At 47.5% G+C, this 25,535-nt stretch overlaps 1 protein-coding gene across 8 annotated transcripts in view; it reads left to right on the forward strand.

The window, feature by feature from the left end:
* Nucleotides 1-21,946, forward strand: part of LOC140200596 (uncharacterized) — a 98,768-nt gene extending 76,822 nt beyond the window's left edge. For 6 of the 8 annotated variants that reach the window (XM_072264134.1, XM_072264139.1, XM_072264137.1 and 3 more), the window contains 2 exons: nucleotides 1,889-3,183; nucleotides 15,037-21,946. In XM_072264134.1, coding sequence (XP_072120235.1) covers nucleotides 1,889-3,183; nucleotides 15,037-15,570 — 1,829 coding nt within the window. In that variant the 3' untranslated portion in view covers nucleotides 15,571-21,946. Of the gene's footprint in view, nucleotides 1-1,888; nucleotides 3,184-15,036 lie in introns of those variants that run through there. The other 2 variants (XM_072264140.1, XR_011886674.1) reach the window with 2 other exon arrangements.
* The last annotated feature ends 3,589 nt before the right edge of the window (nucleotides 21,947-25,535 follow it).

Here is a 25,535-nt window from a genome sequence, read left to right on the forward strand (position 1 = left end):
ATCTTTATTCTAGCATGGCTCCAGAAGACTGGAAGATTGCAAATGTCACTCCATTCTTTAAGAAGGGAGGAAGACAGAAGAAAGGAAATTATAGGCCAGTTAGCCTAACCTCAGTGGTTGGGAAAGTGTTGGAGTCTGTTATTAAGGATGAGGTTTCAGGGTACCTGCAGACTAATGATAAAATAAGTGAAACTCAGCATGGTTTCCGTAAAGGGAAATCTTGCCTGACAAATCTGTTCGAGTTCCTCGAGGAAGTAACAGGCAAGGCGGACAAAGGAGAGGCAGTGGATGTCATTTAGAGGAGAGGCAGAAGGCATTTGATAAGATGCCACACACGAGGCTGCTTAACAAGATAAAATCCTGTGGCTTTACAGGAAAGATACTGGCATGGATAGAGGAATGGCTGACAGGCAGGAGGCAGTGAGTGGGAATAAAGGGGGCTTTTCTGGTTGGCTGCCAGTGACTAGTGGTGTTCCTCAGGGGTCAGTATTGGGACTGCTACTTTTCACATTGTTTGTCACTGATTTGTGGCAAAGTTTGCAGATAATACAAAGATGGAGGGGTAGTTAGTGCTGAGGAAGCAATGCAATTACAGTAGGACTTAGACAAATCGGAAGAATGGGCAAAAAGTGGCAGATGGATTACAGTGTTGGGAAATATATGACAATGCATTTTGGTAAAAGGAACAATAGTGTGGACTATTATCTAAATGGGGAGAAGGTTCAAACATCAGAGGTGCAGAGGGACTTGGGAGTCCTCGTGCAAGACTCCCAGAAGGTTAATTTCCAGGTTGAGTCTGTGGTAAAGAAGGCAAATGCAATGTTGGCATTTATTTCAAAGGGAATAGAATATAAAAGCAAGGAGATAATGCTGACCCTTTATAAGATACCAGTCAGGCCACACTTGGAGTATTGTCAACAGTTGTGGGCACCATATCTCAGAGAGGATGTGTTGTCATTGGAGAGAGTCTAGAGGAGGTTCATGAGGATGATTCCGGGAATGAAGGGGTTAACATATGAAGAGCGTTTGGCAGCTTTGGGCCTGTACTCACTGGAATTTAGAATGCAGAGAGATCTCATGAAACCTACCGAATGTTGAAAGGACTAGATAAGGTGGACCTGGAGAAGATGTTTCCTCTGGTGGGGGTATCCAGAACTAGAGGACATAGCCTGAAAATTGAAGGGTGACCTTTTAGAACAGAGGTAAGGAGGAATTTTTCCACCAGAGAGTAGCGAATCTGTGGAATGCTCTGCCTTAGACTGCAGTGGGGGCCAAGTAAGTGTGTATATTTAAGGCGGAAGTTGATCGTTTCCTGATCGGTCAGGGGATCAAAGGATATGGCGAGAAGGCAGGTGTACGGGGTTGAGTGGGATCTGGGATCAGACATGATGGAACGGCAGAGCAGACTCGATGGGCTGAATGGCCCAATTCTGCTCCTATGTCTTGTGGTGACGACTTGCTGGTAGCAAAGAAAACAAACAGAACTATAAATTACTGTGTTAATCACATTTTTCTCTTGGATACGATCAATGCAATCAACATTCCTTCCAGAGCTGAGCCTGTGAGCCGCCTTTTTGTGGTGTGAATTGAGGTCACCCTCTGACTGAAGAAATTCCTCCTCATCTCTGCTCTAAGTGGACGTCCCTCTATTCTGAGGCTGTGCCCTCTGGTCCTAACTCCCCCCCTAAAGGAAACAGCCTCTCCACAGCCACTCTATTCAATATTCGGTAGGTAGGCGTAGAGGGTTATCTGGAGTCTGGGGCTGTTGTGTTGGTCCAGGATGGGGACCCCTCACCCCTCCATAAGTATGCAGTGTTTTTTTGGTGGGGGGGTTGAGACGATTCTGGTGTCTGCGAGTGATTAACCTTGGCTTTTGTCCCTCCCACAGGTCCCCAGGGTGCCAGCGAGGAGGAGACAAGAGGGACCCAGCTCCAGGGCCAAAAGATTGCCGCCCAGCTCAGCTCCCCGCCTGGCCCCAGCTCCAAGGGGGTCCTGCTATTCAACCGCCGCAAGCAGAGGGTTGACGAGCTTACCTTGGGCAGCCCCAGGGCCGGCAGACTGCTGGATGGAGACGCTGGCCAACCCCGGGCCCGTGTAGCTGACGAGGAGGCTGCCGTGCCTTACTTTGAGCAGCGGGCCAGCATGGAGGAGGAGGAGGAGGTGAAAGAGGTGGCAGCCGAGGCCGAGGCTGTGGTGCAGGTGGAGAACCGCCAGTCTGAAACAGGACCTGAGGCCCCTCTGACTCCAGTGAGGCCGCCACCTGCTCAGGCCTACTTGGAGATGCCTGTCGAGGCCCGGAGGGATGCCGAGGCCTCGTGCTTTGCTCGGCCTCCTCTGCCAACCCCACCATTGCCACCCGGCCGAACAGGCATCCTGGAACAGTCGAAGATACGGAAGGCTGGCTGGAAGCCAATGTTCACTTTCCACGAGAGGCCAAGGCTAGCACCCAACCCTGAGCTGCTGTCGTTGGTCCACGGCGCCGACGTGCAGCGCAAGGCTGAGGGAGGAGGCAGAGGAGAAGCTGGAGGAGATGAAGGGCTGGGCCTGGGTGCTGAAGCCTGCATGCTGGCACAGGCCAAGGGCCCGGCTCCAGCCCCGGCCCCAGCCGTCACCGCGGGTGAGGAGCGGCCGTCACCTGAATGGGCCTCGTGCCTGAAGCCACCCGAGCTGCGGCCTACCCGCAGGCCCGTCACCACTCCACATGGCCTGGCTGAGGTGCGGGGCAAAGGGGCTGAGCTGTTTGCCCGGCGCCAAACACGGATGGAACGTTATACGCTGGAAGCCCCAACCCCACCGCCACGGCCTCCCTCACCCACTGCCTCACTGCCCGCTGGCTGGAAATGCAGCACCAAGCCCGAGGCCTCAGCCTCCGACATCAAGGCGGCTCCCTCATCGGGCCGCCGCCACCTCAGCTCGACCTCCATTGTCTTCTCGCCTCCACCCATGGCCACAGGCACCAAACTCAACTCAAAGCCATCACCTCCTCCTCCAACTGCCGCAAAGCCACAACGCCTGAGGCTTAATGGGTTCACTACCAGTGAAAACCGAAGCCAGGAGTTCCAGCCGGTGCATGCCTCCCCTCCTGACAGAGCCACGCTTCCACCAACTGCCCCCAGGTCGTCAGAAGCAACGCAGGCCCCGCGGCCCACCTTCTCGGCACGGAGAGCCGGACTCGAGGCCCAGGTGTGGAGGCCTTGTGGCCTGTCTCTCTGAAAGGGAGTGTTAATGGCGTGTGCATGTTCCCGTGGGGTGTAGGAAGGGAATGCATCTGTCTGAGGATGGGGCGGTTTACGTACCCAATGGTGTAGAGTTTGGAGAACAGTGTACCCAGTGCCAGCCCGAATGGAGCAGTCGGCCCCACCCTGGCCTCAGCTGTCCCTCTGGAGGCGGGCCAGCTCCTCTTTCTCCCATCTTCTTTCCCTACTCCCTCTGCGCTCTCCACTCCTTTCATCTTCTCCTCCTCCCTTCTGCCCCTCCCCTCCCTCTCCCAGGTGTGCATGCATACCTCGCACACATTATCTCCTCATGTACTCAGGCCCACTCTCATCGCATCCTCCACATGGTTGTAAAGCAGAGGTTGATAGGTTCTTTATTCATAAGGGTATGGAAGGTTATGGGGAGAAGGCAGGAGAATCTCCCAGCCTCCGTCACTATTCCCGCTCCCCACTCCTCCATCTCCCTATCAACCCATCACCTCCCAGCTCTTACTCCACCACTTCCCCCAATCACTTTATACTGACTATCTTTCCACCTTCAGTCTCGGTATGGCACATCGAATGCCCATTTCCCTCCATTGACGCTGCCTGAAGAAGGGTGTCAGTCTGAAAAGCTGACTGTTTACTCTTTTCCGTAGATGCTGCCTGGCCTGCTGAGTTCCTCCGGCATAAGTTGTTCCGCCTTTTCCCCTCGCCGCCTCCTACGGGCTCTCCCTGCTTTTTCTTTCAGTCAGTGCTGACCCAGGCTCTCGGCTCTCAGTGTTCCCTGTGGATGCCTCTCGGCCTGCTGAGTTCGACCGGCAGATTGTGTGTCGCCCCACATTCCAGTGTCTGCCGTCTCTTGTGAAGCCACTACTCCGTCCCAGCCTCCCTCTTCTCCCCACCCCTCCCTTCCGCATATCTGACGCCTCCCCCCAGAAACTTCCCTTCGAGGCTTCCACGTAAAGAAATTTTAGAACAAGATCATCTTTATTTGTCACATGTACATGGAGTGAAATGCCACTTGTGTTGACAAATTTTCGTTGAAGGGGCGCCACTGTAGCGCGTCGGCTAGCTCGATGCTACCATAGCATGGGACGTCAGGATTCGAGTTCACTTCTGGGGTTCATTGTAAGAAAGGTTTATACGCTCCTTCCTGTATATGCCAGGGTTTCCTGCCGATGCTCCAGTTTCCTCCCACAAAGGCGTACCGGTTGGCGGGTTAATTGGTCATTGTAAATTGTCCTGTGATTAGGCTGGGGTTAAATCGGTGGGTTACTGGGCAGTGTGGTTCACAGGGCCAAGGATGTGCTGCTGGGCTTCACTCACTGACCCTAACCCGTATATCTTTGGAATGTGGGATCTCTTGTAAACCATAGTGAGCTTACTTTACACTGACTGAAGTGGGGAAGGAGGGTGTGCAGGAATCATAGAGCCAGACAGCACAGAAACAGGCCCTTCCGTCCATCTCGACCATCCCGACCAAACTGGCCAACTCAGCTTCACTTTGCCAGGATTCCCAACTTGGAGTCCATGGACTCATCGGCTAATGGTATTGGCCCATGGTATAAAAAAGGTTGGGAACCTCTGGTCCAAACCTTTCTATCCATGTACCAGTTGTTGTGCCTTTTGAGCTTCCCTGTCTGTGTATCTCTCCAAACACCCTTTAACCTTTCCTATCTGTGTCCCTGTCCAAACACCTTTTAACCTTTCCTATCTGTGTACCTGTCCAAACACCCTTTAACCTTTCCTATCTGTGTACCTGTCCAAACACCCTTTAACCTTTCCTATCTGTGTCCCTGTCCAAACACCTTTTAACCTTCCCTGTCTGTGTATCTCTCCAAACACCCTTTAACCTTTCCTATCTGTGTCCCTGTCCAAACACCTTTTAACCTTTCCTATCTGTGTCCCTGTCCAAACACCTTTTAACCTTTCCTGTGTACCTGTCCAAACACCTTTTAACCTTTCCTGTCTGTGTACCTGTCCAAACACCTTTAAACCTTTCCTCTGTACCTGTCCAAACACCTTTTAACCTTTCCTGTCTGTGTACCTGTCCAAACACCTTTAAACCTTTCCTGTGTACCTGTCCAAACACCTTTTAACCTTTCCTGTCTGTGTACCTCTCCAAACACCTTTTAACCTTTCCTGTGTACCTGTCCAAACACCTTTTAACCTTTCCTGTCTGTGTACCTCTCCAAACACCTTTTAATCTTTCCTGTCTGTGTCCCTGTCCAAACACCTTTTAATATTATGATACCTGCCTCAACCACCTCGTTCCAGATACCCATCACTCTCTGTGTGAAAAAGTTGCCCCTTAAAACCCTTTTAAATCTCTTCCCCTCTCACCTTAAACCTATGTCCTCTCATCATACCACAGAAACAGGGCCATTCTAGTCCATGCCGAACTGGTATTCTGCCTGGTCCCATCGACCCGCACCTGGACCATAGTTCTCCATATCCCTCCCATCCAGGTACAGTACTTATCCATATTTACACCATAAGACATCGGAGCAGAATTAGGTCTGCTCTGCTATTTCATCATACTGATCCATTTCTCTCTCAACCCCAACCTCCTGCCCTCTCTCCATAAGCTTTCGCTTTCACACCCTGACTGATCAAAAATCTATCAACCTCTGTCTTAAACACATTCAGTCACCTGGCCTCCACAGCAAATTGTGACAATGAATTCCACAGATTCACCAGCCTCTGGCTAAGGAAATTCCTCCTCATCTGTGTACAAAATGGACGTCCCTCTATTCAGAGGCTGAGCCCTCTGAAGCCAGGAGAATGGGGGGGGGTGGGGGTGAGAGAATATTTGATTCCCTTTACCTGTGGAAAAGACTGTACACACTCATTGCATCCAGACCCTCATGGTTTTATATCCCTGTGTAAGGTTACCCCTCTATCTTCAAGGAATAAAGTCCTACCCTGCTCAACTTCTCCCACCATCTCTGTCCCTCAAGTCCCGGCAACATCCTCGTAAATCTCCTCTGTGGCCTTTTGACTCCGTGTCATCTCTCCTGTAGCAAGGTGGCCCAAGCTGAGCACAGACTCCAGTGTGAGAGACAGGGTTTCATGTTTGGGCCAGTGAGAGGATGGGGTGGGGGCTTTGCAGGTTGAAATTTTGTGAATGAACAACATTAAATTATGTGCAAGGTTTGGGATCCGACCTGTTCAGGATCTGGAACTTGTAGCAGTGTCCCCCAAACTTTTGCAGTCATTGTGACCCTGGAGTAAATGTATTTCTGCTTGACTTGCTGGGTAATTCACTCTGCTAAAAACCCTTCATCTTGCTTTTTATTCTCTTTCTGTAATTTACTGAATATTTTGCAATGAATTGTGATTCTGTTCCTCTTGGGTTCTTGACTAGTCAGGGTGTCAGATGTTACGGGGAGAAGATATGAGAACGGGATTGAGAAGGATAATAAATCAGCCATGATGTGGGCCGAATAGCCCAATTGTACGCCTGTGGCTTGTGGCCTTATCGGTTTCTCCTGTAATCTATAAATTCTACTGTACCTCATTTGGATTGTACTCTGCACTTTAATAAAGCTATTTCTTTCAATCTCTCTCTCTCTCTCTCTTCCTGTCCTCTTCGTGTCTATCGGCCTCATTCACAACCTAATGACTTTTACTCCAAGAGCTCTCTCTCTCTCGCTCGCTATCACATTCACTTTCCACAGTGACTCTGCAACAGAAAATGAAAAAATATTAAGGATAGGGGATGAGGGAAAAGACTGGTGGTCGTGGTTGAGGTGCAGAATCAGCTTTGATATCCGATATGGCGCTGGTGACGTTCCATGGTGACAGCTGCTGTGGTATATGTTGTGAAATATGTTATTTTGTGGTAGCAATACCTTGCAATACATAATTTAAGAATCTATAAATTGCAATAAGAAAGATGTATAAAATGAAATTATAACTGGAAAAAGAGAGCAAAAGAAAAAAATCAGTGAGCTAGTGTACATGGGTCCTTTGTCCTTTCAGAAATCGGGTGGCGGAGGGGAAGAAGCTGTTCCTGAAACACTGAGTGTGTGTCTTCAGGCTTCTGTACCCCTCCCTGATGGTAGCAATGAGAAGAGGGCATGTCCTGGGTGGTGGGGGTCCTTAATGACAGACGCTGCCTTTGTGAAGACACTGTTTCGTAGTTACTGTTCTCACTACTCGCCAGGGCGAAAAAAGGACTGGATGATAAAGTCAAGGATGTGAAAGGTCTGCTTTAAATTGGTGAATTGGTTTATTATTGTCACACGTACCAAGATTCTGTGAGAAGCTTGTCGTGCACACTGTTCATACAGATCAGATCATTACACAGTGCGTCGAGGTAGAACAAGGGAAAACAATAACAGAATGCAGAATAAAGTGTCACAGTTACAGAGAAAGTGCAGTGCAGGCAGACAATAAGGTACAAGGTCATAACAAGGCAGATTGTGAGGACAAGAGTCCATCTTGTCACTCAATAGTCTTACAACGTCAAGGTCATAACAAGGTCAAGTGCGTGTGTCCCCTCAAACCGCTGTACCTCCTCTCTGATGGTATTATATTAATGAGAAGAGGAGGTCCTGGATGGGCAGGGTCCTTCACGACTGCTGCCACCTTCTTGAGGCATCTCATTTTGGAGATGCCCTTGGTGGTGGGAAGGGTTGTGCCCATGATGGACTGACTGAGTTTACAGCCTCTGCAGCTGTTTCTGATCCTGTGCCGTGGCTCCCTCCACACCAGACGGTGATGCAACCGGTCAGAATCCTCTCCACCGTACCCTTGTAGAAATTTGCTGGAGTATTCGGCATCATACCATCACATGTTCTTTAACTCCTAATGAAGGAGAGCTATTTGTTGTGGTTTGGTGCTCAAGAAGATAGTATGTAAAGCTCGACAGAGGTCTCAGGAAAATTACAAAGCTCAAAGTAAATTTATTATGAAAGTATATAGGGCTTTGACCAGTGGCCAATCCAGATATCGGAAGTTAGGAGAGGAAGGGACTTCAGTCAGGTCCGCAGCCCGAGGATAAAGAAGGGCAGGGGCAAGTGCAGCGGCCATCATTGTGTAGTCAGAGTCGTGACCTTAAGGCTTTAGCCCTCAAGTGTCTTTCACAGAAAGGCAGCTCTCTCAGAGAAAGTGAAGGAAAGAAAAGCTCAAACTCTTTTCCTTCTTTATATCTGCCCAGCTCAGACAGTAGAGATGCCAGGCAGGATAGTGAAATGCTCTTCCTGTGGGATGTGGGGAGACAGGGAGACCTCCGGTGTCCCTGATGACTGCAACTGTGAAAACTGCAGCTTCTAACAACCCGCGTTAAGGAGCCTGAACTGGAACTGGATGAATTCCAGATCATTTGGGAGGCTGAGGGGGTGATAGATAGGATATATAGAGAGGTAGTTACACCCAAGGTGCAGGACACAGGAATCTGGATGACAGTCAGGTAGGGGAAGGGGGTTAAGGAGCCAGTGCAGAGTACCCCTGTGGCCATACCCTCAACAACAGGTAAGAACGAGATTCTTGGATGGCATATTGCCTCCCATGTGCCAGGGTCTGCGATATCTTGGACTGAGTCCTCAGCATCCTTAAGTAGGAGGGTTAATATGTTCTATGTAGGTACCAATGACATGGGTGGGACGAGTGACGAGATTCTGCATAGGGAGTTTTAGGATTGCTACATGTACCATGCGCTAGTGAGGCCAGAACTAGGAAGGTTATACAGTTTAAATCATGGCTAAGGAGTTGGTGTAGGAGGGAGGGCATAAGGGTTTTGGATCATCGGGCTCTCTTCCAGGGAAGGTGGGACCTGTATGGAAGGAACAGTTTGCACACTGAACTGGATGGGGACTAATATGCTAGCGGGAAGGTTTGTTAATGCTGCACGGTGGGGTTTAAACTAGAGTTGCAGGGGGATGGGAACCAGAGTGCCACAACAGTTAGTGGAGAGGTTGTGGAGGCAGATGTTGGTACGACCTCAGACAAAGTTAGGAATCAAAAGGTTGAGCATGGTGTGACAAGTGTCCTGAGCTGCCTGTATTTCAATGCAAAAAGTATCGCAGGAAAGGCGGATGATAGTGCTGAAGATGAGGTAGCTGGTTTACAAACCAGGCAATGTGTAGTGAGGAGAGGCTGTTTATAGGGCAAAATTGCAGTCAACAGGATGAGTTACAATGTAAAAGGTGGACAGAATCAGGGAGGGTGAATACAGGACTGAAGGTGTTGTATCTGAATGCTTACAGAGTATGGAATAAGGTACAGAACTTGTAGCATAGTTAAAAGATTGGCAGCTATCATGTTGTAGGCATCACTGAGTCATGGCTGAAAGATTGTAGCTAGGACTTTAATGGTCAAGCATACACATTGTATCGAATGGCAGGCAGGAAGGCAGAGGGGGTGGCATTGCTCTGTTGGTAAAAAGTGAACTCAAATCATTAATAAGAGGTGATGGGTCGGAAAATCAAATTGGTACTGGATTACAAGAAGGAGAATTTTAAGAGTGCCTACAAGATGACTTTTTAGAGCAGCCTGTGGTTGAGCCCACTAGAGGATTAGCTATTCTGGATTGGTTCTTGTGCAATGAACCAGAATTGATTAGAGAACTTAAGGTAAAAGAAATTTTAGGGGAAAGTAATCATAATATGATCAAATTCATCCTGAAATTTGAGAATAGGAGAAGCTAAAGTCAGATGTATCAATATTACGTGGAGTAAAGGGAATTACAGAGGCATGAGAGAGGAGGTGGCCAGAAATGGCAAAGAACACTGGCAGGGATGATGGCAGAGCAGCAATGGCTGGAATTTCTGGAAGCAGTTTGGAAGGCACAGGATATATGCATCCCAAAGAGGAAGAAGTATTCTAAAGGAAAGATGACACAACCATGGCTAACAAGAGAAATCAAAGCCAACATGAAAGCCAAAGAGAGGGCATATAAGAGAGCAAAAATTAGTGGGAAGTTAGAGGATTGGGAAGCTTTTAAAAATCAACAGAAGTCATTAAAAAGGGAAATATGGAATATGAAAGTAAGCTGACTAATAATATTAAAGATGATGCCAAAAGTTTTTTCAGATACATAAGGTGCAAAAGAGAGGCAAGAGTCAACTTTTGGACCACTGGAAAGTGATGCTGAAGAGGTAGTAATGGGGGGGGGGTGGGTACGAGGAAATGGTGGACAAACTGAATAAGTATTTCACATCAGTCTTCACTATGGAAGACACTAGCAGTATGGTGGATGTTCCAAGTGTCGGGGCATGAAGTGTGTGAAGTTACCATAATTAGACAGAAGGTTCCTGGAAAACTAAAAGGTCTGAGGGTAAATAAGTCACCTGGACCAGGTGGTGTACACCCCAGGTTTCTGAAAGAGGTGGCTGAAGAGATTGATAATGATCTTTCAAGAATCATTAGATTCTGGAGTGATTCTAGAAGACTGGAAAATTGCAAATGTCACTCCACTCTTCAAGAAGGAGAAAGGCAGAAGAAAGGAAACTATAGGCTAGTTAGTCTGACCTCAGTGGTTGGGAAGATGTTGGAGTTGATTATTAATGATGAGGTCTCAGGGTACTTGGAGGCACATGATAAAATAGGCCGTGGTCAGTATGTCTTCCTCAAGGGAAAATCTTGCCTGACAAATTTGTTGGAATTCTTTGAAGAAATAACAAGCAGGATAGACAAAGAAGAATCAGTCCTTTGACAAGGTGCCACACATGAGGCTGCCTAACAAGCTACGAGCAGGAAAGAACCTGGCATGGATAAAGCAGTGGCTGATTGGCAGGAGGCATAGAGTGGGAATAAAGGGAGACTTCTCTGGTTGGCTTCCGGTGACTAGCGGTGTTCCACAGGGGTGTGTGTTGGGACCGATTCTTTTCACATTGTGTGTCAATGATTTGGATTATGGTGAGCCCTCACCTGGAGTATTGTGAGCAGATTTGGACCCCATATCTTAGAAAGGATGTGCTGAAACTGGAGAGGGTTCAAAAGAGGTTCACAAAAATGATTCCACTTTGGAATAGTTTGTCATACGAAGAGCGTTTGATGGCTCTGGACCTGTATTCACTGGAATTCAGAAGAATGAGGGGTGACCTCATTGAATCTTTTGAATGGTGAAAGACCTTGATAGAGTGGATGTGGAGAGGTTGTCTCCTATGGTGGGAGAATCTAAGACCAGAGCATACAGCCTCAGAACAGATGGGCATCCTTTTAGAACGGAGATGAGGATGAATTTCTTCAGCCAGAGAGTGGTGAATCTATGGAATTCTTTGCCACAGGCAGCTATGGAGGCCATGTCTTTATGTGTATATATAAGGCAGAGGTTGCTATATTATTGATTGGACAGGACATGAAGGGTTAAGAGGAGAAGGCAGGATACTGGGGCTGAGAGGAAAATTGGATTAGTCGCGATGAAGTGGCAGAACAGACTCGATGGGCCAAATGGCCTAATTCTTCAAATACCTAACGGTCTTATGGTCTTACATATATGTCACCATATACAACCTGGAGGTATGTTTTCTTGCAGGCATACTCAGTAAGTTCAAGAACCACAATAGAATCAGTGAAAGACCACATCCAACAGGACAAACAACCAATGTGCAAAAGACAACAAAAATAGTGATAATCAATAGCAATAAATATCGAGAACGTGAGATGAAGAGTCCTTGAAACTGAGTCCTTAGGTTAGGGAACGGTTCACTGATGGGGCGAGTGAAGCTGAGTGAAGTTGTCTCTCTGGTTCAAGAGCCTGATGGTTGAGGGCTAAGGACTGTTGCTGAACCCAATGGTGCGGGTCCTGAACTTCCCATATCTTCTTCCCAATGGCAGCAGCAAGAAGAAACCTATCCATTTGTCCATTTTAGACTGAGATAATATGGGGCCTCAGTGTCCTCTCCCACACAGAGCTGTGGGTGCAGTCACGGCTAAACCCATTAAGGGCTGAGGCTGTCAGATATCGAGGATACTAGACCAAGCAAGAGAGTGGAGTTGGGCGGCAGCTCGCGCACTTGCTTACAAATGCTCGGCAGAAGAGCTGAAGTTAATCATTGGGTTAGAACGCCTGTCATAACACCCTGACTGGCCAGTTGTAACCTCCACATTCACAGAACACTCAGCTGGTGCTGTCATGGCTTTGCACGGGACTGCAAGGCAGGTGGTCCTAGTTGGAGTCCGGCTGGCTCCTTGCAGCTTTCCACCCATGCTGGGCTGAGTGTTGAGCGAGCAACTCAGCCTCATAAAAAACAGACAAAAATACCACAGAAACGGCAAGATTGCCACCTGACGTGCCGCAAGCGCGGAATGGAACAATAACAACTCATAGAACACAGAACACTACAGCACAGTACAGGCCCTTCAGCCCGCAATGTAGTGCTGACCTTTAAACCTACTCCAAGAAAAATCTAACCCTTCCCTCCCACATAGCCCTCCATTTTTCTGTCACCCATGTGCCTATCTAAGAGTTTCTTAAATGTCCCTAATGTATCTGCCTCTACCACCACCCCTGGCAGTGTGTTCCACACACCCACCACCCCATAGATATCTCTGACATTCCCCCTGTACTTTCCTCCAATCACCTTAAAATTTTGCCATTTATGTATATCAGCCATTTCTGCCATGGGAAAAAGTCTCTGGATAGCCACTCATATGTTGAGAAATCTGCTGTTTTGTGGCAGCAGTACAGAGTGATACATAAAATTACTATGAATTACAAAATAAATAGGGCAGAAAAAGATAGGGATCATGTGTTCATGATAGTTCAGAAATCTGATAACGGAGTGGAAGAGACTGTTCCTGGACCATTGAGTGTGGGTCTTCAGGCTCCTGTACCTCCTCCCTGATGGTCATAATGAGAAGAGGGAATTACCCAGATAAACCTCTAAGATCCCCGTCTTCAGTTTCCAGAGATCGATGCTCAAATTTTCTGCTTCTCTACCTCACTTATAAGTTCTTGTTAAAATCGGAACAAGCCTTTGGTCACCAACTTAAATATCTCCTCACATGGCTCAGCCCCAGTGTTTGCCTGTCAGTAACAAGAAGAGGGTCAGTAAGGTGGTTGAAAAACACACATAGGATGTTGTCCCTTCACTATCTGAGGCTGAGAATATCAGAGCAAGAAGGTTACCCTAGTTGCACATCAGCTTTTGCACAGCCCACAGTTCTGGTCACCACGCTACAGGAGAGATGAGGTTGATTAGAGGGGATGCAGAGGAGTTTTACAAGGATCTAATCAATGTCTAGAAAGAGGAATGATTGGAGAGGCGGGGATTGTTTGGAACCGAGAGGGCTGAGGGAAGACCTAATGGAGTTGTGTAAAATTATGAAGGGCGCAGGTGGAGAAAATGGGCAGATATGGGTGGAGAGGTGGCAGCTGAAGTTTAATGTGAGGCGTTGCACTTCAACAGCAAAGGGGCCTTGGGGTCCAAGTCCACAGCTTGCTGAATGTGGCCATAGAAGTTGATAGGGTGATAAGGAAAGCACATGACATGCTTGTCTTCCTTAGTGCGGGCATTGAGTATAAGAGTCAGGAGGTCGTGTTATGGCCAAACTTTGGATAGGCTTTCACATGGAGTATTTTGTGCAATTCTGGTCACCCCGGTACAGGAAGGACATCGAGGCTTGGAGAGACTGAAGAAGAGATTTACCAGGATGCTGCCTGGATTGTGTACAGTTCGGCTCGCCCCGCTATAGGAAGGATGTCGAGGCTTTGGAGAGGGTGCAGAAGAGGTTCACCAGGATGTTGCCTGGATTAGAGGGCATGTGCAATAATGAGAGGTTGGATAAACTTGGTTGTTTTCTCTGCAGTGGCGCAGCTGGGTGGAGATCTGATAGAGGTCTAAGATACAGTGGAAAGTTGCTCTTGCATAGTGCTCAGATCAGATCGTTACACAGTACATTGAGGTAGAACAAGGTAAAACAATAACAGTGCAGAATAAAGTGTTCAGAACGGTGCAGTAACATAGTAGTTGGGGTAACGCTTTACAGTGCGATGGCTGTAAGATTGAGGTTCAATTCCTGCCACTGTCTGTAAGGAGCTTGTCTGTTCTCCCTGTGACCGTGTGGGTTTCCTCTGGGTGCCCCGGTTTCCTCCCACAGTCCAAAGGCATATGGTGAGGCTTAGTAGAATGTGGGCATGCTATGTTGGCGTCAGAAATCTGGCGACATTTATGGGCTTCCCCCGGCATATCCTCAGCACAACTGATGCACTTCACTGTATATTTCAGTGTTTTGATGTGCATGTGACAAATAGGGTTCATCTTTAAAGAGTAAAAATTACCAAAAAAGTGCAGTTCAGGTAAATCTCAGGTGCAAGATCATAATGAGGTAGATTGTGAGGCCAAGAGTCCATCTTATTATACCAGAAGTCCGTTTGAGAGTCTGACAACAGTGGGATAGAGGTTGTCCTTCTGCCTGGTGGAATGTGCTTTCAGCCTTTTCTATCATGATTGACTGTAAAGAGTTTTGTTAACTTGGTTTGTTATTGCACTCTGTTCATACAGAGCAGATCATTACACGGTGCATTGAGGTAGAACAAGGGAAAACAATAACAGAATGCAGAATAGAGTGTCACAGTTACAGAGAAAGTGTAGTGCAGGCAGACAACAAGGTGTAAGGTCATAACGAGGTAGATTGTGAGACCAAGAGTCCATCTTATCGTACCAGAGATCTGTTCAATAGTCTGATAACAGTGGGGTAGAAGCTGTCCTTGATCCTGGTGGGACGTGCTTTCAGGCTTTTGTATCTTCTGCCTGATTATGCTGGTTGGTTTACTGAGGCCGTGAGAAGTTTAAAAGGGGAGGCTTGTTCCTGTGATGTCCATAGAACAGGTCTTTGCTCTGTTTGTAAGTGGAATTAGGAGATCTAATGTCTTCTTTCCTTCTCCCAGCAGGGTTGGACATCTCCAGTGACTCCACCCTGGAAGACCACCATCATTCAGAGAACAAGCATCCCCAGGCCCTACCTGGAGACCATCCAGCCTGACCGGGCAAGCGATTCCACTCCGCAGAGTCCCCAGACCCCCTCCTATTCACTGCCACCCAACAGCTGCACCCCGCCCACTGAGCAAGCGCCTGGCCCGAGCGAGGGCCAGCGACTGAAGGACCTGCTGGCCAAGAACGTGGTCAGTGCCGCCCGCCGCAAGAAGCTGAGCAGATCGGCCACCTCCCCCGGCAGCCCGTCGGAGATTCTCTCCCCCTTCAGCCCTCGCAGTGACTGCCTGTCGCCCCTCACCACCCCGCCCTCGCCCGGCTCTCTCTCCCCCACCGCTAACGTCCGCTCCCCACTCCGGCTCTACCGTCGCTCCCTGACCGACTCTGAGTTCTCACTAGGGCCAGAGGGCTCCGGACCCCGGTCCCCTGGCTACCACAACTTCTGCCCCAGGGGGTGGACAGGGAGCAGGGTGAGGCAGAGTGAGCAGTGATTAAAACACTGCCCCCACCGCCTGGAGAGATGGAGACGCACGGTGGGGACGGAATAGATGTCAGGCGGTGAAGCGAGGCTAAGGGATTGGCTTACTGGGGCACAGGCTGCCAACAGCAGCTTGCCAGGTTCCTTTGTCCCTGGCCATGTTGTTGCCAGGTGTTACCTATTTTCTCCTTCCTCTCCCAGGGACGAGGTCCTTAGAGCTTTTGTTGGCATTTCTGTCACACTGGGTTACCGGATGGGGGTCGCTAGCCTTTTGCCCAACCCTCGTCCGTTCACAGCCGGAACTTGGGACTGTCTGTGTCGGGGTTCCAAAGGAGTGGGATCTGACACCAAACCAGACCACGCTAGAGGGTGCACGGTAAGGCAGGCGGCGTCCACGGAGGCAGGCCCAGGAGGGAGCAAACTTGGAAATCGGGTGTGCTTTAAGTGGCTGTGATCGTCCGTTACAGGGCAGAGAGCGGGAGATCTAAATGGCAGAATGAGTGAAGAGGAGCTTATTGAGGGAGGGCAGTGAAGGCGTGTTTATCCCATCTGAACTTCCCTAAGGAGGCAAAATAGAAGAGGGTCAATGAAGACGAGAAGGGAACCATTGGATTTGGGTTATTGGTCATGTACCAAGATACAGTGAAAAGCTTGTCTTTAGCATACTGTTTATACAGATAGGGTGGTTGAGAAGGTGTATGACACACTTGCCTTTGTTAGTCAAGTGCTGAGTTCAAAAGTCAGCAAGTTCTGTTGCAGCTTTATAAAACTCTAGGTAGGCCACAGCTGGACTGTTGCATACAGTTCTGGTCGCCACGCTATAGGAAGGATGCTGAGGCTTTGGAGAGGGTGCAGAAGAGGTTCACCAGGATGCTGTCTGGATTAGAGGTCATGGGCTAAACATGAGGTTGGACAAACTTGGGTTGTTTCCGCTGGAGTTGCGGAGGCTGAGGGAGATCAGATAGAGGTTTATAAGATTATGAGAGACATAGATAGAGTGGACAGACAGTATCTTTTTCCCAGGGTTGATATGCCTAATACCAGAGGGGATGCATTTAAGATGAGAGGGGGTAATTTCAAAGGAGATGTGAGGGGCAAGTTTTTTTCACACAGAGAGTAGTGGGTGCCCGGAGTGCACGGCCTAGAATGGTGGCAGAGGTTGAAACATTAGGAACTTTTAAGAGGCGTTTAGATGGGCACATGGATGTGAGGGAAATAGAAGAATACGGACATTGTGTAGGCAGAGGGAGTAGTTTATTTACTAACTTAAGTGGTTCAGCACAACAATGAGGACTAGAAGGACTACTCCTGTACTTGTTCTATGTGTCTGGTGTTCTAGATCAGATCATTACAGTGCATTGAGGTAGAACAAGGTAAAACAGTAACAGGACACGGAATAGAGTGTTACAGAGAGAGTGCAGTGCAGGCCGACAATAAGATGCAAAGTTGATTTTGAGCTGGAGTCCATCTATAATTGGCATTGATTCATTATTGTCGCGTGCTGAGACACGGTGCATTGGGATAACAGAGAACAGGACAGACTCCTCAGCCTGCAAGTTTGTAGTTCAGTTAGTTGAGCTCACCACCCCTTCTGGGCCACAGGCCACTGACAGCAGCTCGACGGTGTCCCCTGTCCTGGGTCAGTCTTTCACGTTGTCCCTGGGTGTGGTCCATCTTCTCCTTGCACTCATAGGGATGAGGTCTTCAGAGCTTCTGCTGTCGTTTCTGCAGCACGGGGGTTTTACAGAATGGGATTATTAGCCCCATGTCCAACCCTTCTCCTTTCGCTGCCAGGCTTGGGACCGTCCATGGCAGAGTTTCACAATGTGCCAACCTGTTAACCTATGTGCCTACCATGGACAAACCAATTCTGAATCCACGCCGCCAAGTTTCCCTGCACCCCATGCCTCCTGACCTTCTGAATGGGGAAACTTATAAAACGCCTGATTAAAATCTGTCTACACCACATCCACTGCTCTACCTTCATCAATGTGCTTTATCGCGTCCTCACAGAAATCAATCAGGCTCATGAGGCACGACCTGCCCCTCACAAAGCCATGCCGTCTATCCCGAATCAGACAATGCTTCTCCAAATGCTCGTAAGTCCTGTCTCTAAGAATTCACTCCAATACTTTGCCCACCACTGAAGTAAGACTCTCTGGTCTGTAATTCCCTGTGTTGTCCCTACTTCCTTTCTTGAACAAAGGAATAACATTTGCCATCCTCCGATCATCTGGTCCGACTCCTGCCTTGCGCACTCTTCACACAGATCAGATCATTACAGTGTATTGAGGTAGAACAAGGTAAAACAGTAACAGGATGCAGAATAAAGTGTCACAGTTACAGAGAAAGTGCAGTGCAGGCAGACAATAAGGTGTATGCACACTGGGAGAGGCAGGAAACCAGGAATTAAAATGCCAGAAACACTCAGCGGAGAGGGACAGCATTTTTAGCTAGGTTGAATTCCTAACCATGTCATAGGAGCATAATTAGGCCATTTGGTCAATCGAGTCTGCTCCACCATTCCACTGTGGTCGGTATAGAACCCCTCTCAAGTCCATTCTGCTGCACTATTAGTCCCTCTACTACCCCAGGCATTCGCTGCCCGCCCCACTGCCATTTTCTGGAGGGTGCTTTGTGATTACTTGTCCGGACCCCTCCAACAAAACCTCACAAACCCACCAAAGATGCCAAGGACAAAGGCAGCAGATGCATTGGAAAATCTACCCCCAACCCTCCCACAGTACCAGTTTCACAAGATCATAAGATGTAGGAGCAGAATTAGGCCATTCATCCCAAATAGTCTGCTCTGCCATTCCATCATGGCTGATTTATTATCCCTCTCAACCCATTTCCCTGCCTTCTCCATGTACCTATCAGCTTCTGCTTTGAATATACTCACCAACTTGGTCTCCACAACTGCCTGTGGCAACGAATTCCACAGATTCACCTCCAGGTCCCGGACTGTCCTGGCTCGGAAGTGCATTACTGTCCCTCTCTCCCTATTAGCACTGAGCCTAAATCGTGGGCCTCCCTCCCCATTAGCACTGAGCCTAAATCGTGGAACTTCCTCCCCATTAGCACTGAGCCTAAATCGTGGAATTCCCTCCCCATTAGCACGTGGGGGATAGGCACCTTCCTCAGAAGGACCATAGTGGTTCAAGATGGCAGCTCACCTCTCCTGCCCCGCCCACCTCTGCAATGGTTATGGGTGAGAAATTATTATTAGTGATTCTTGATACTCAGAAAAAGGTGCAAAAGTACCTTGTACTAAAGATCACTGGCTCTATTTCACCTTGGACCCCGATCACCAGTGCTTTAATTCTGGAGGACCGTTCTCTTTAAGGTTTTCATTCAGCTCTTGCCTTACTGACCATCAGTAAGCCACTGTCCATTTTTCCAATCCTCCATCACATGACCACCCCCTCCTCTACCTCTCCTATCACCACTTCCCTCGCCTGCCCTTGGCCACTGCTCTGCTTTACACAGGCCCACAACGTTGTGCCAATCTGTTAACCTATTCCAAGATCACTCCTCTGTGACAAGGTGATGGATCACCTTTGGCTGAAGCTCTCCCCTATGACCAGACAAGTGGACACCCAGGATTAAATTCAGTTGAAATCCTTTGCAGAAAGGGCCAGTTTTGGGAACCTTGGCTACACAGCTATAAGGAGGTTTCCCATGTTACTGGAGACGCAAGGGATAGAAGATGCTGGGATCTGGAGCAGTGAATGTGGAGGAATTCAGCTGACTCTGTCATGATGATCCCAAAGCTGGTGGAAAAGTGGGAGGGTTGGGCATGCGGTTAGCAAACCCATCCCATGAAAACCCAGAGCTACAGAGACGCCAGCAGAAGCTCTGAAGGCATCATCCCTGGGAGAGGAAGGAAAGGCCAAGAAGATGGACTACACCTGGAGACAACGTAAAAGACCGTTCCAGGACAGAGGATTCTGGAGAGCTGCTGTTAATGGCCTATGCTCAAGTAGGGGTGATGGGCTCAGAAGCAGAAGAAGAAGAAGGAGGAGGAGGAGGAGGAACTCAATGGCTTGACCAGCATTGGTGGGAGGAAAGGAACGTTCGACCTTTCGGGTTCTGCAATTGCTTCATGGAGTGGTGTGATCACAGCAGAAGATCCCGTAATGTTTGCTCTTTGTGAGTGTTTATTGACAGGTTCCTCTCCGTAAGGTTTAAAGCAGTAAGTTCCCAATGCTTTTTAATGCTTTGGACCCCTACCATTAGCTGGGGGAATCCCTGGCTTAGAGGGATATAACCCATTCGCTGGCAAATAGGACTACCTGAGGTTAAGATCTCGGTTTTCTTTTAAGAGGCAGCAAGCTGTTAACCTGAGCCAGGCGATTTACCTGTGTTCAGCCCATGCATCTTTACACTAGGGGTTCACACCCTGGTGTCTGCAGACCCCTTGGTTAATGGTAGGGGTCCATGGCGTAAAACAAGGTTGGAAACCCCTACTCATTCCATCTACCCACCACCCACCACCCTCTGAGTAAAAAAAAGTTCAAATTTAAAGTCGAGTTTATTGTAATGCGCTCAAGTGCAAGGCCATATAGTAGCATAGCGGTTAACGTAACACTTCACAGCGCCTGCAATTGGAGTTCAATTCTCCCTGCTGTCTGTACGTTCTCCCTGTGACCGTGTGGGTTTCCTCCGGGTGCTCTGGTTTCCTCCCACAGTCCAGAGATGTACGGGTCAGGATTAGTGAGTTGTGGACGTGCTATGCTGGTGCCAAGTGGCGACCTTTGTGGGCTGCCCCCAACATATTCCCAGATGGTGTTGGTTGTTGATGCAAACGATGCATTTCACTGTAAGTTTTGATGTAAATGTGACAAATAAAGCTAATCTTTAATCTTTAACCAAAGGTACAAAACATGGGTTGCAAACCATTTGATGCACATCTGAATCCAGGCAAATGACAAAGTGTCACAGTGGCTACTGTTTCTACAACGTACCACCAGTGACCTAGGTTCAGTCTTAGTCTCTGGAGCTCAGTGTGAGTGTGTGTGAGTGTGGAGTCTGCATGTTCTCTCTATGACCTGGTGTGTCAGTTTTCTCCCACATCCTAAAGATTAGTGGATATGCCACTGGAATTGGCATTGGTTTATTATTGTCACATGTACTGAGACACAGTGAAAAGCTTGTCTTGCACATTGTTCATACAGATCAGATCATTACACAGTGCACTGAGGTAGAACAAGGGAAAACAATAACAATGCAGAATAAAGTGTCACAGTTACAGAGTAAGTGCAGTGCAGGCAGACAATAAGGTGGAAGATTGTGAGGTCCATCTTATTGTATTAAAGGTCTGTTCAAGAGTCTGATAACAGTGGGGTAGGAGCTGTCCTTGGGTCTGGTGGGACGTGCTTTCAGGTTTTTGTATCTTCTGCCCGATGGGAGAGGGGTGGAGAGAACCAAGAGGAAAAAAAAATTCAAAAGGGAGTCGGTGCCAAATGAGTGAGCATGGGTAAGAGACTACACGGGAAAGAGAGGAGAATGGGATTGGCGGGTATGGCTTGAATGGACTGCAAGTAATGTAGACCAAGACTGGTTTTAATTTATAATTTCTGTAAGGACTGAATTCTAACATGATTGACTCCAGGCTACGTTTTGTGATTGTCAGTACTGAATGGAATCTGGTTATCAATGGTCTAAAATAGAGCGTCATGGTAGTACAGCAGTTAGCGCAACACTATTACAGTGTGGGGCATTTCAGAGTTCAATTCCAGCGTCCTCTGTGAGGAGTTTGTACGTTCTCCTCATGACCGTGTGGGTTTCCTCCAAGTGCTCCAGTTTCCTCCCACAGTCCAAAGACGTACCAGTTAGTAGGTTAATAGATCATTGTAAATTGTCCTGTGATAGGCTAGGATTAAATCGCTGGCTTGCTTGGCAGGGCGGCTCGTTGGCCACGCTGTATCTCTAAATAAAAGTGTGCACCTGAAGATATATTAAACAAACAATGCATTGTGGGTAATGGAAGCAAAGGGCAAAAACCCTGTTCTTCTTAACAAGCACTCCAATGTTAGATTTAACCGTTCTGAAATCAGCCTTTTTTAACTTGTCACTGCACAATATACACCTTTAATCCTGCTTTCTCCATTTGAGATGTAACATGTACACTTACCACATCAAACTTTACTGTCTACGCACCTTACTGTCTAGCAGATTTGGAATTATAAAAGATTGCAAACATTTTTATATGTAAGTGAAATGCTCTGGTATATATATATAAACTTATGGATGTGAACTGGTTTAATGTGGTCTAAATTTCTTCCTGTGATGTTTCAAAGTAACTCCCAGTTAATCACTACTTTTGAACTGATTTCACATCTCCCTGGATGCAGGTTCGATCGCGATCTCAAAAGGACTAGAATGTAATGAGAGTTTTTCTCTGGGGCGGCATGGTTAGCACAGTGCTTTATAGTACAGGCAGCCTGGGTTCAATTCCCACCGCAGCCTGTAAGGAGTTTGTACATTCTCTGCGTGCTCCAGTTCCCTTCCACAGTCCAAAGACATACTGGTTGGCAAGTTAACTGATCACAGTAAATCGCCCTGTGATTAGGCGAGGGTTAAATTTGGAGTGCTGGATGGCAGGGTTCGAAGAGCCAGAAGGGGCTTTTCCATGCTGTATCTCAATAAATATCGAGCCTATAAAAAGTATTTGTCCCCCTTAGGAGTTTTCATGTTTTATTGTTTTACAAAATTGAATCACGGTGCATGTAATTATTTTGTGTTTATATTTGTAATTAATTTAGATCACTTTGTAGAGATCTGTTTTCACTTTGACACGAAAGAGTCTTTTTCCTGTTGAACAATATTAAAAAAGCCAAATTAAATCCACTGTGATTCAATGTTGTAAAACAATCAAACATAAAAACTTCTGGGGGTGAGGGGATACTTTTTATAGGCACTGTAAGTAATAAATAAATAAAAGCAAGGCTTTTGCTTTTTGAGCAGTTTGGGCCACCTATCTAAGAAAAGATGTGCTGGAATTGGAAAGGGTTCAGAGGAAGTTCATGAGAATGATCGCATGAATAAAAGGATTAATATATGAGGAGCATTTGATGGCTCTGGGCCTGTACTCACTGGAGTTTAGAAGAATGAGTGAGGATCTTATTCAAACCTGTCAAATATTGAAAGGCCTCAGTAGAGTGGATGTGGAGAGGAACACAAGCCCAAAGCATGATCGATCCACCCTCGTGCTTAACAGTTGGAGAGGTGTTCTTTTCATGAAATACTGCACCCTTTTTTCTCCAAACATACCTTTGCTCATTCTGGCCATAAAGTTCTATTTTAACTTCATCAGTCCACAGACTTGTTTCCAAAATGCATCAGGCTTGTTTAGATGTTCCTTTGCAAACTTCTGATGCTGAATTTTGAGGTGAGGACGCAGGAAAGGTTTTCTTCTGATGACTCTTCCATGAAGGTCATATTTGTGCAGGTGTCGCTGCACAGTAGAACAGTGCACCACCACTCCAGAGTCTGCTAAATCTTCCTGAAGGTCTTTTGCAGTCAAACAGGGGTTTTGATTTGCCTTTCCAGCAATCCTATGAGCAGTTCTCCCGGAAAGTTTTCTTGGTCTTCCAGACCTCAACTTGACCTCCACCGTTCCTGTTAACAGCCATTTCTTAATTACACTACGAATTGAGGAAACAGCTACTTGAAAACGCTTTGCTATCTTCTTATAGCCTTCTCCTGCTTTGTGGGCATCATTTATTTTAATTTTCAGAGTGCTGGGCAGCTGCTTAGAGGAGCCCATGGCTGCTGATTGTTGGGACAAGGTTTGAGGAGTCAGGGTATTTATAAAGCTTTGAAATTTGTATCACCTGGCCTTTCCTAATGATGACTGTGAACAAGCCATAGCCCTAACAAGCTAATTAAGGTCGGAGACCTTGGTAAAAGTTATCTGAGAGCTCAAATCTCTTGAGGTGCCCAAACTTCTGCATGGTGCTCCTTTCTTTTTTTTCACTCTAAAATTGTACAAAACAAAAATAATACACTAATCTTGCTTAAAATGTTGAAAAGAATGTTTCATCTTTAACCTTATGACTTTTGGAGATCAGTTCATCTTCTACTCATTTAAATATTCACAGTAACAGAAATTTTGACCAGGGGTGCCCAAACTTTTGCATGCCCACTTTATACAGTCAAAAAAAGCAGAGTTTCTCCAGGGCCAAGGTACACACAGCATTTACAGCAGAAAAACATACTTACAAAAATATATTTTAAAAATAGTAAAATAGCCCAAGCCTCTGAGTGTCATGGCCTGTACATTGATGGTGCATGGGATGCAGTCCTGGAGCCAGGTTTCTGCAAGAACAAGCACGCAACAGTTCCTCATCTCACACAAGTGCAGCTGCAGATGAAAGCAATCCAGCTTGTCTTCCGCTGAGCGAACACTGGAGGGGCCTGTCCCCAGCCCAGCACAGGATCCAGTGGCTCGCAGCCAGCTCTGGTATCTCCTTCCCGGTGGCTGCCGCAGACAACTCCAAGGCACAAGGGCCTGGTCCGTGCCACAACCGAGGCCAAGTGGTTCCCCCGCCGTCGGTCTCGTCAACAGATCAGTGAATCAACCTCACAATTTTGTACATTACAAATGTCTAACAGGGCTTTGCGATCACAACAAAAACGTTCAAGACAACCGCTCACACCATTTGTTGGAGCATGCAGCGCAGCATCCCCATGCATCAGCGCTGACACCTTATAGACAACAGGTGCAGGAGTAGGCCATTCGGCCCTTCCAGCCAGCACCGCCATTCACTGTGATCATGGCTGATCATCCACAATCAGTATCCAGTTCCTGCCTTATCCCCATAACCTTTGATTCTACTATCTTTAAGAGCTCTATCCATCTCTTTCTTGAAAGCATCCAGAGATTTGGCCTCCACAGCCTTCTGGGGCACAGCATTCCGTACATCCACCACTCTCTAGGTGAAAAAGTTTTTCCTCAACTCCGTTCTAAATGGCCTACCCCTTATTCTTAAACTGTAGCCTCTGGTTCTGGACTCACTCATCAGCGGGAACATGCTTCCTGCCTCCAGCGTGTCCAATCCCTTAATAATCTTATATGTTTCAATAAGATCCCATCTCAGCTTTCCAAATTCCAGAGTATACAAGCCCAATCGCTCCAATCTTTCGACATATGACAGTCCCGCTATCCCGGGAATTAACCTTGTGAACCTACGCTGCACTCCCTCAATAGCAAGAATGTCCTTCCTCAAATTTGGAGACCAAAACTGCACACAGTACTCCAGGTGTGGTCTCACCAGGGCCCTGTACAGCTGCAGAAGGACCCCTTTGCTCTTATACTCAATTCCCCTTGTTATGAAGGCCAGCATGCCATTAGCTTTCTTCACTGCCTGCTGTACCTGCATGCTTACTTTCAGTGACTGATGTACAAGAACACCTAGGTCTCATTGTGCTTCCCCTTTTCCTAACTTGACTCCATTTAGATAATAATCTGCCTTCCCGTTCTTACCACCAAAGTGGATAACCTCACATTTATCCACATTAAACTGCATCTGCCATGCAGCTGCCCACTCACCCAGCCTGTCCAAGTCACCCTGCATTCTCATATCATCCTCCTCACATTTCACACTGCCTCCCAGCTTTGTGTCATCAGCAAATTTGCTAATGTTACTTTTAATTCCCTCATCTAAATCATTAATATATATTGTAAACAGCTGCAGTCCCAGCACTGAACCCTGCGGTACCCCACTGGTCACCGCCTGCCATTCCGAAAGGGACCCATTAATCGCTACTCTTTGTTTCCTGTCAGCCAGCCAATTTTCAATCCATGTCAGTACTCTGCCCCCAATACCATGTGTCCTAATTTTGCCCACTAATCTCCTCTGTGGGACTTTATCAAAGGCTTTCTGAAAGTCCAGGTACACTACATCCACTGGATCTCCCTTGTCTATTTTCATATTTACATCCTCAAAAAATTCCAGAAGATTAGTCAAGCAC

This window comes from Mobula birostris, chromosome 7 (genome assembly GCF_030028105.1).
Source record: "Mobula birostris isolate sMobBir1 chromosome 7, sMobBir1.hap1, whole genome shotgun sequence".
In the NCBI taxonomy this organism is placed as follows: Eukaryota; Metazoa; Chordata; class Chondrichthyes; order Myliobatiformes; family Myliobatidae; genus Mobula; species Mobula birostris.